Below are 10,474 nucleotides of genomic sequence, written 5' to 3'. Positions count from 1 at the left end.
TTTAAATCCACAAATCTACATATTCATTTAGTATGTTTTTGTCAGTCCCCTCCAAAGGGTGTAATGTTGCTGTAGTTGGAGTTACAAAGACGAAAGAGACAGTCTCCTCCAAAACATATAATTCAATGGTGTCAACATCTGTTTTCCAATGGAAATAGATTCATGTATGCTTCTTAGTTTCCCACGCCAACCAAGAAAAGCCAATTTAATCCACAGAACAGCTTAAGTTACATGCTATTTTTACATGGAGATCTGACCAGAGATCACCAGGCTTCATATGCCAAGCAATCAGATATGGAAGAATTTCCTTAATATTTATTTATTTATGGGCTCATGAACAACCCCCTAAAATGTCTAGCATTTGTTTAAGATTTTTTGAATTAAAAGTATCTTTTAAAATGAAAAGCAAACACAGCATATTATTTCTAACATGCTATTTTGAGCAAGTAAATACAATGCGGAATGGCTAGGTTGAGCTAACACCAGCATTAACCAACATGCTAATGCTTTTGTTGTTGTTTTTCTGGCAAGTAAACTTGGAATCTGTGCCTTAATCTTCAAACACATAATATATTGTTGTAACTACTACAGTCAACTGCTGTACAACAGAGCTCTTGAGCACACAGTCTTCTTATTTGATACTTTATGCTTTTTGATTAACTTCTTCCCACTCTCTCACTCTCCATCCCCGACCACTGCCTTTCCACTCTTTGCATCTGTGAGCTCCAAGTTTTAACTTTTTTACTAAACAATTTAAATTATCAGTCTATGTGTATGGGTGTTTCACTTGCATGTATGTCTGTGCACCACATACTGCCCAATGCCTGTGGAGGCCAGGAAAGGATGTCATATCTCCTGGAAGTGGAGTTACAGATAGCTGTAGGTGCTGAGAATCAAATCCCGTTTCTCTGAAAGAATAGCAAGTGCTATTCTTCATCACCGAGGCGTCTCTCCCGCCCCACGTTTAGTGTTTTTTAAATTCCACTTATGAGTGAGGTCATGTGGCTTCGTTCACTGTCACCCTCCCTTAGAGTCTGTCTCCTACAGTGACATCAAACTGCTAAAGTCCTCACCCTGTTTCGGCTCTTCAAGCTGGCACCTCTCAAGAGATCAAGATTCCACCATCCTTTCTTCCGCTCTGTGACACTTTCCGATCTCAATGAGCTGGAAGGGGAAAAGTCTCATCGATATGATTTTCATTACTTCACATTTCTTCCCCTGCTGTAGACATTTGCCCAATGATAGCCTTTCTTCCGCTCTGCTCACTTCCTTGGGAAAGAATTTTTGACTCTAGTTGTAAAGTGTTATTTGGGATTAAATGTACTCACAGTGAATTTAAGTCAACCTGTGATCCCTGTATTTTCTTCTTCAGACATCTACCTGTATAATACAAATTATTGTCAGACCATTTAAAAATAATATTTTGAGGCTTGTGCGCACACAAATTTCAGAATGAATTAGTGTACACATAGTATTAGTTTATTAAAAGTCTCTGCTAAAAATGTTGACTGGATTGCTCACTACCAATATTTCCAAACTTAAATTGATCCTGGTTATGACTTTATGAGTAAATCTTTATATTTTCACTTGCCATAATCATTGGATCACTCACAAATAGTCTCTGTCTGAGAACATTCTGTGGGAATGGGACCTGTGAGGAAGCAGTTATATTAGCCAACATTGCTATTTTTAAAAGCTAGTTGTAGTTTAGCATTCTGTATACTTAAAAAATGAGATAAAATTATTTTAACAATTGAACTAATCTCCAAGTTTTTGTTATTGCTTATTTGAAAGCACAGAATATAGGGCACGGATCTTTTATTTCTGGTCACTCTAAAGAGATAATAATCTATGATGTTGGGAGGAAAGCAAGTCCGTGACCAAAACGCTGACTCAGTTGCTACAGGAGATCAAAGGCTACTATACTCAGTCAGAACCTACGACGACGACGACAAAGCAATTGTTTTCTTTGAAAAAACATGTAGAGTTTAGAAGACTTCTGGGATTTGTCTGCAAAAGCACCTTCTGGGCTCGTATAGTGACGTTTTAGGAAAGCCTTCACATCTCAAGGTGGGAAGGCTAGGAGGTGGCTTTCTGTGGCCTCCTAGGTGGTTAGGGAGTTCTCAGAAGACAGAACTGGAAATTAGATAATGTCTGATGTCATATGGTTCAGAATACCAAAAAAAATCGGGCGTCCCAAGGGCTATAAAAGCAGCAACTTCAGCCTTACCCATCACAAGCAGAGCCACCAAAGCAGGTAAGTGTCCACACGGAGGCAATGAACTGATCTGTTTGGTGGGATGCTATCCTGGCTAACTTGTTTCCCTCACGTTTCTGCCTCTTGCTCTCTCGATAACAGGTTCTCCTTTCTCGACTATCAACTGTTCACATTTGAGTTGTCTGTGATGGCCTTCCTGCAGAAGTCTCTGAGCTTTTCCCTTATGGGGACATTGGCCATCAGCTGCCTGCTTTTCATTGCCCTGTGGGCCCAGGAGACAGCGGCGCTGCCCATCACTTCCCACTGCAAGATTGACGCGTCCAACTTCCAGCGGCCATACTTCACCAACCGCACCTTCATGCTGGCTGAGGAGGTACACAGGCATCTCACTTTCTCTTTGTGTCTACTTGGGACTCAAGGAGCCCTGGCCATTTTCTTTGAAGCCCTTTTGAGCTCTTTAGCTGTACTTTATCTGCATAGGTAGAGACTTTCTATGTCTCCTTAGAGACTCTTTGAGGACCTGATCTTAATCAGAACTCTTTTCTATTTGGTCTTTAGGGTTCATACAGTATATTTTATCAACAGAGGAGCCATTGGAAAGTCATCTATTACTGACTTTTCACTTCTCTGTGCACTGTTCTGAACTTACATGTTGAGTGGCTGGCCATTAGACCCTATAGGAGCATACATCTTTACTTACAGGCTTTTCTTCCACCTCCTCATCAACCAGGCACTTAGACTTTTCTCTCTTCCAGGCTAGCCTTGCAGATAACAACACAGATGTCCGGCTCATTGGGGATGAGCTGTACCGGGGAGTCAAAGTAAGTTCTCATAGTGATGAGCAGGGAGAGTATCCAACTCGTGGTTAGCTGCCGTAGTTGATGGGTCCTCTGGGATGTCCTGTAATATGATCCCTGATGCTTCCTTTCTACCTTCAGATGCAGGATCGATGCTATGTGATGAAGGAGGTACTCAACTTTACCCTTGAAGAAGTGCTGTCCCCCCAGTCAGACAGATTCCAGCCCCACATGCAGGAGGTGGTGTCTTTCCTGACCAAGCTAAGCAACCAGCTCAGCCTCTGTGTGAGTTTTTCTCTTGACTCCATCCGTCTCCTCTCATCTTCTGCCCTCCTCTCCTATTCCAGTTAGAGTCTGTGGCCTTCCGCTCTCTCCTTCCCAACCTGGGCAGTGAGGCTGGCAGCGAGGAGGGCCTCAGTAACATCAGAGGCCACTTGAAATCAGTCACAATTGCTTTAGCACAGAGCAAAAATCAAAAGGGAAGAGGGAGATGGGAGGGTCTCAGGGTGGGGAAGGTCTCAGGGTTGGGGGTGTGCAAAGCGCACTCCTTTTCGTTGGGACTGGAAGTTGAGAAACATCAGTGTATAAGCTTGATACCTCTAGACACCCCAAACTGTGAACCATGTCCATGAGGAGTGGGCAGATTGAGGGAGACCTTGCATTTACTGGGAGGACCCGCTTTTCACGTAAGGAGCTTCATGCTCATTTCTTGCGCTTGGCTCCCACCTTTGATGAGGTTCAGGTGAGGTTTCGTTTCTACCATGCTGGCCGCTGGTGGAAACCTCAGTAGGATTCCCCAAAGATGAGGACAGCTCTTCTGTAAGAGGGGTACCTGGATTTCAGTGTCCCAGAGAACAAAAGAGCTCAGAGAATCTAGGTCACCAGTGAAATCTAGGTCACTGTGGGCAAAAATTACTGAATGCCTCTATTCCAGGTGAATGGTCATGTGCCTCAGATGCACTGAGGTATAGGCTGCAACAGGACAAGATTCTGTTAGTGAATTCTGTTTTATTTTGCAGCGCATCAGTGGTGATGGCCGGCGCATCCAGAAGAATGTACAGACAGTAAAGGAAACAGTAAAAAAGGTACTATTGATATGTGATATACTAAGCCATTTAACAGGAGAAGCATAGCTTTCTTTTTCTCTCCTTTCTCAATTTTTTTTTTGGTAACATTTTACTTGATTCTTCTACCATCTGATCCATTATTTGCTTAGCTGCATGTGCATCTAGCTGGGCCTATACATTACTCAGCCTGTTTCTAAATTTGTAAGTCATAAATTCTAGAGCTAGCAGAAAACTTAGCTCAGCTGGTGTCATTAGCCTGTGCTCTGAGGGTGGTGGGCTGCAGAGCCAATGCTGGAAGGCAGAACTCCTGAGTCCCAACTCAGCACTTACCCAGCATCCATTTGTAATTATTTTAGCATGATTAATTCTTTGGGAAAGTCTCGCTTCCTACTGATTCATAGGACTTGAAGAAACACACACTAAAAACCAGAAAGCTAGGTGCAAACTTACTTGATGTGATTTTTGAGGTCATTAAACTAACGCTCTAAAATGTGGCAAAAAAAAAAAAATCAACCCAGAACAGTCACAAAAGAACTGGACTTCCATATAGGATGAATATTTGGAATCACTGATAGTAATAGCTATAATCAGAATTATAATATAGTTCCTGATAGTGACTGATTTAAGATTAAACCCAAGAGTGGATAACCTTCCAATTTATTTTTACATGGTTTCAATAGAGTAAAACTGTTAGTGGTGAATTTATTATAGTGAAATGGAAGTATGAGTTGGAAATTCTTTTCTTAGTTTTTACTTTCATTTTTTTTAGCTTTTTCCCTCACACCCCCAACAAGCCACTAGTGAGCACTTTTCTACTGTGAGCTAGTGTATAACTTTACAGTGATCGGCATCGCCGTGTGGCCTCTTTGGGGGGAAAGAACAGTAGCGGGAGACTCAGGTCAGCAAGTGTGACTCACCCTAAAGTCAGAGGTATGATTGTCAGCAGTGAAAGGAAGGCTCTTTGCAGATGGCTGCCATGAAATACTCAGAAACACAAAGGTTCCAGTTGAAGGAATTACCAGCACTATGCCTAGCCTGATCTCCTACAATCTAACCTTAACATTTTCTTCTTGAGCGTAGTCTGTTACACAAAACTGGTTTCTTCCTTTGATTATTAAAGGCGTTGTAGCTTTTCAATGCTCTGAGGGTTCTCTTGTTAGAGCGTTGATGACATCAACACACAGGTTGGGGTGTTAGCATGCCAAAGATGCATGCACATTTCAGACACTTGTTTAAAAAGTTATTGTTGTTCATCTACTTGGGTGTCTTTGGAAAGGTGAAGTGTGCAAGAAAGATCTCACAGGAGACGTGATCTCTGCATGAAACATTTTTTCTTAAAACCTGTATTCCACTTTCAATCAATTTCAGCTTTTGCACCAAGCTGCCACGTAGGAGATTGATTAGGCTCAAACCTGTGGCTCTAGAAAGTACCAGCAACGGGGGAAGGAATGTTACTCACGGAAAGCTGATAGCCAGAGGGAACTAACTGGTCAGAACTGCCTGGCACAAGAAGGGGGCCATGGCAGGTGTTAAGTATGGACAGCAGAGGGCAGGCTCATGGAGTAGAATGGACGGCAGGGTGGGGTAAGATAAGTCATAAGATTTCGTGGATTTGGGAGTCTTGACGATACAAAAATAACATGTTTAGCATCATAAGGAAGGAAGTCTGGGAAGGAAATGTGGGAAGAAGGCAGGAAGGGAGAAGAGAATAAAATGTAGAGGGCCACCAAGAGAGGATTTTTCTTGGAACAATCTAGAACAAAGATAACGGATTAGGTGGATTTCAGAGGGATGTGCTTTGTGCTTGAATTCAGGTTTTTGCCCCCCATTGCTCTTAAGAGTTTCACCCTTATCACACTTGGGTGTAGGAGGAACAAAAGAATATTCATATAATTTCTATCTGGGGTTATACTAGTTAAAGCTATGGAACAGATATGCTTGATACCCTCTTTACCAAATCGAAAACCTGCTTTATCTACTGTGTTTCTCCTCTTATGAAGGTGAGCGCAGACAAAGCCCAGCTATGTGGGTACATATGTGGGTTTTGAGTCAAGGCTGTTTGAGTTGAGCGGTCATCAGTAATGGGTCATGGACAGGTGTAGGGCTATGTGGCAGGTCAAGCCCTGGCAGGGTGGCACTTAACATCTTCAGGTCTCAGTATGGGTTCCTGCTGTCCAGTATGGCTAGGAGCTGAGCAAATCTTTTCTCCAACCCCCTACTAACATCTATTTTTAATTGGCAAAAAATTGTGTAATTTGTGGGATACAGCAGGATTTTATCTATGTGTGCATTGTGCAAGGTTCAAGAAGGCTGATTAGCACACCCATCAACAACTTTGTTAGTGAGAAATGCAAGTAATATGGAATGCCTGTGCATGAAAGTTCAGAAAGGCACGATTTTTGAGGTCTTTGGCAAACCACATTCTGCTCATGCTAAAAGTGCATTATTGTTGGTTATTAATCTTTTAGAGAAGGCTGACACTTGGTTTTGGTACAAACCATGCTTCTAGTTCCTCCTTAGAAAACCACACAGGTCCTCAAATCAGTCCGTGCTCTTGTTTTCACAGCTCGGAGAGGGCGGAAAGATCAAAGTAATCGGGGAGCTGAACCTGCTGTTTTTTTTCCTGAAAAATGCTTGTGCCTGAGCGAGAGAAGCTGGAAAATGAACAACGGGCCCTTCCTGCCTGTTAAAAACAATGATAAGATTCCTGAAAGGACTTTTTTCATAAAGGAAAGTGAGAAGCTAAACCCCACCATCATTAGAAGATTCTACATGAAACCCTACTCAGTTGAAAAAAAAAACCCAATGTCATGTTGTCCATAAGACCAGATGTAGACTTTCTAACCACAAAAATTCATTGATAGTATTTTATTGTAACTGATTATACAAGAGAAAAATAATGTGTTTTTTTAAAAAAATGTGTTTTAAAAATGAAAGGGATAACTTCTCATTCCTTTAGAAAAGAGCCTATGTAACTCCATTTCCATAATCAATATTTTATGTAAGTTTATTTATTATAAGTATGCATTTTATTTATGCCAGTTTATTAATATAGATTTATTTATAGAAATGATCTGATATTGCTATTTGAGTATAAGAAAATAATATTTATGATAATATTATGGAAACATGATATCTTGAGCTTCAATAAAAACATGAATATTATAAATCTTCTGTCTTTGTGTTTTTTCTCCTTTAATCAGTAATATCAACATCATCATCATCATCGCCATCATTATCCAATCAGTCTCATAACTCTATGCTTGGTCTGTGAATATGAGGTAGCTATAGTATTACACTGCTAACGTTTGTCCCCAGAGGCCTGTGGCTTTGTGTGTGTGGCATGTGCTTGTGTGTTTGTGTATGTGTGTAGTAGGTGCATGGCCATGCATATGAAAGCCAGAGACGGATATTGGATGTTCTGATTTATCAGTCTATGTCGAATTATTTGAGACAGGGTCCCTCACTGAACTGGCTGCCAGAAAATTCTAGTAATTGATTCTAGTCATTGTCTCCCACGTCACTGAGGCTACAGCCTTGTGTGGCCATGCCTGGCTTTTTATATGGGTGCTGGGGAATCAAACCCAGGTCCTCATGCTTTTACATTAAACAGTCTTACCCTCGGGACCATCTCCCCAGCCCTACAAAGCATGGGTGAAAGGCTTAGTTTCCAGGACAGTGGTTATGGAGAGATGATGTAGCCTTTAGGTCTGGTGGTGATTTTCATGTCAAATGGGTGTACGCTTGAAGGGGATAATTGGATAGCAGCTCCTTCTACTTTCTCTTTCTTTTGCATCGTGGGCATGAGGTAAGTGACTTCGTTCTGCTGTGTACTCACACTGTGACAAGAAGCCTGGCTACAGGCCCAAATACAGTTGACCCAGTTGGCCAGGAACTGAAATCACTGATACTATGATAGAGATAATCCTTATCTCCTTGCAAGACAGTTGCTTCTCATATTTGTTGCAGTGATATAAAGCTAACACACACACCCATGCTCGAACACATACACACACCCATACTTGCACACATACACACACATGCATGTGTGCAAACACACACACACATACCCACATTCTCATTTTAAGGTTGAGAAAATGGTATCAGAGACATGTGAAGAAATGTTTTTTGAACATAGTTGACCCTTGTTGAAGCAGGTTTATCTGATTTGAAGACCCTCCTCTATATTTTTGATGCAGCATGGAATTCTGAAAGGGAAAAAGATGTTGGCTACATTCCACGTATACTATTAGCTGTTTATGGATGAAACAGAGAGGCAATGTGAATGGGGAGAAATACATGTCCCCCTGGCTTGTGCTAAATGAGCTGCCCCATTTCCAGGCGAGACCTACTAGGAAGGGCATTCCTCAGTCTTGCTTCAAAGAAGTCAATGCACTGTGTTTGGGTGGGTAAGTTTCTCTGAGAAGTGGGATGACCACTTATACAAGGCTTCTGTATCAGAAAATGGGGGGACATAGCATGAAACATACAAAGAGAAGGTTGTGCATCTTCAAAATCCAGACTGTGTGGTACAGAGGGGGGAGAAAGCAGGGAAAGACAAACAAAGGTTAGATTAGGAGACATGATACCAGCACAGCAGAGCCACTGGGGAGAAGGGAAGGTATCGATCGTGTGTGTCTTTTCACAGAAGGTCAAAGTTACTAGGTAGAAAAAGTTACTGACTGGCTGTCTAAAGTGTTTTCTTTTCTAATCTGGTGCCACGAGTCTACTCCTCAGGCCGTTTGTCAGTGATTTGCCAACCTCCCACAGCATGAAGGGGTGAGCAGTGGGCCTGTCTGTGTGGGAACTGCACCTCCTTCATGGCCAAACCAAAGTTAATGCTTCTGTGCTTGGTCTCCAGATGTGGAGAGATGCAGCAGGGAGCAGCTTTGTGGTCTATTGTCATTTTTTTTTTTTTTTTTTTTTTGATAAGCTGATGTTGTGGTTTGAATGCGAATAACTTCCGTAGACTTGTGTATTTGGGTGCTTGGTTCCCTAGTTGTTGGAACTGTCTTGGGGATAATGACCTTGGAGGAGTTGTGTTACTTGTTGGGGGTGTGCTTGGAGGCTTTAAAAAGCCCACGCCATGCCCAGCTTGCTTTCTCTGTCTCCAAGTTTCTTGTAAGATGTAAGCTCTCAGCTATTGCTCCATCACCATGACTGCCTCCCGCCATGCTCCTCTCCATGATGATCATGGGCCAACCCCTGAAACTGTAAGCAAGCCTCCAATGAAACACTTTCTTTTGTAAGTTGCCTTGGTCACAGAGTCTCGTCACAGCAGTAGAATAGTGACGGATGTTGTTTAGGGTGTTTGCGTTTCTCTTCCAAGTGAGTTCCAGCACAATGATTTGAGCAAACTTTCAACTGCATTTGTTCTAGGCTAACCTTTTAAAAATTGAGCCACAATTGGAAGGATATTTATCACCAAAATTGGGAGGTTTTACTAAGAGACTTTTAAAAAGCCTTCCTGTGATGTCAGACAACATTCAGAAGCAGATAGCATCAACTACAGCTTCCTCTGATCCAGCATGCTCACCTTGAATGTGCCAGAAATTTCTCTGTGTTAATGCTGAAATAACGGCTGGATCTTCTCATTCCTCAAATGGCTAACTTTCCTCTAAGCTGTGACTATTTCTCCACTAAATTATTCTAATAATTTGTGAATATCCTCCCTCCTTCTATTGGTTTTCTATCTTATAGCCATGTAAGTGAGAAAACACAAAACATTAGCTTGGGCATTCTCCTGTTGCTGATGGCTTACTGTCACACTAACCATGAAATCCATAGCTCTTATCATGCTCCGCCCCCCGCCATCCTGATTCCTTCTCACTCCATCCTGATTCCTTCTCACTCAATCCTGATTCCTTCTCACTCCATCCTGATTCCTTCTCACTCACGTCCATCCTCTCTGCTTCAGCCATGTCTCTCTCTTCCTTGCAGGCTCTGCCACATGTTAGTCACACCAAAATGGCACCTGGCAGTAGTACTCTAAGGTATCAGTGGCCACGAAATGGCTGCATCCTTTAAAGCTGGTCTGTCATGCAGGAGTTACTGTCGTACCAAATTCCCCCACTGGATTAAAGGCTCATGAGAACCATGTGCTTGTCTTATCATGAGGACTGATAGTCTGTTCTCACCAGGGACTACTGGTCTACCTTGTGGTCTTGGCGCTGGCTTCTTCTCCCTCCAGAGGGTCAGGAGTTGGGTTGTGGACTGCTGCTTACTTTTCTCAGCAGAGTCTGTCTGTTTCTCCATCTTTTTAGCTGTCCCATTGCTTTTTCCTCTGTATCTTGGGTATAGAGTGTACACTTTGCAACTCAAATGCTTTTTATTCACAGTCTTGTAGAGGAATTTTTTTTTAACTGCCATCTTTGCCCAGAAGTCTTACAATC

The 10,474-nt window shown here is 42.2% G+C and overlaps 1 protein-coding gene across 1 annotated transcript; it reads left to right on the top strand.

The window, feature by feature from the left end:
• The first annotated feature begins 2,405 nt into the window (after nucleotides 1-2,405).
• Il22 (interleukin 22) lies at nucleotides 2,406-6,726 on the top strand. The gene is made up of 5 exons (XM_059245793.1): nucleotides 2,406-2,591; nucleotides 2,974-3,039; nucleotides 3,157-3,300; nucleotides 4,035-4,100; nucleotides 6,649-6,726. Exons 1-5 carry the CDS (start codon nucleotides 2,406-2,408, stop codon nucleotides 6,724-6,726), a joined length of 540 nt encoding a protein of 179 aa, XP_059101776.1.
• The last annotated feature ends 3,748 nt before the right edge of the window (nucleotides 6,727-10,474 follow it).

This window comes from Peromyscus eremicus, chromosome 18 (assembly GCF_949786415.1).
Source record: "Peromyscus eremicus chromosome 18, PerEre_H2_v1, whole genome shotgun sequence".
NCBI classification, from domain to species: domain Eukaryota; kingdom Metazoa; phylum Chordata; class Mammalia; order Rodentia; family Cricetidae; genus Peromyscus; species Peromyscus eremicus.
The sequence above is the reverse complement of the archived record's forward strand: the minus strand, read 5'-3'. Positions and strand labels throughout refer to the sequence as shown.

Coding starts and splice junctions, on each gene's coding strand:
- Il22 (XM_059245793.1), top strand. CDS start 2,406: ATGGCCTTCCTGCAGAAGTCTCTGAGCTTTTCCCTTATGGGGACATTG. Junction 2,592..2,973: donor CCTTCATGCTGGCTGAGGAG/GTACACAGGCAT, acceptor TCTCTCTTCCAG/GCTAGCCTTGCAGATAACAA. Junction 3,301..4,034: donor GCAACCAGCTCAGCCTCTGT/GTGAGTTTTTCT, acceptor TTTATTTTGCAG/CGCATCAGTGGTGATGGCCG.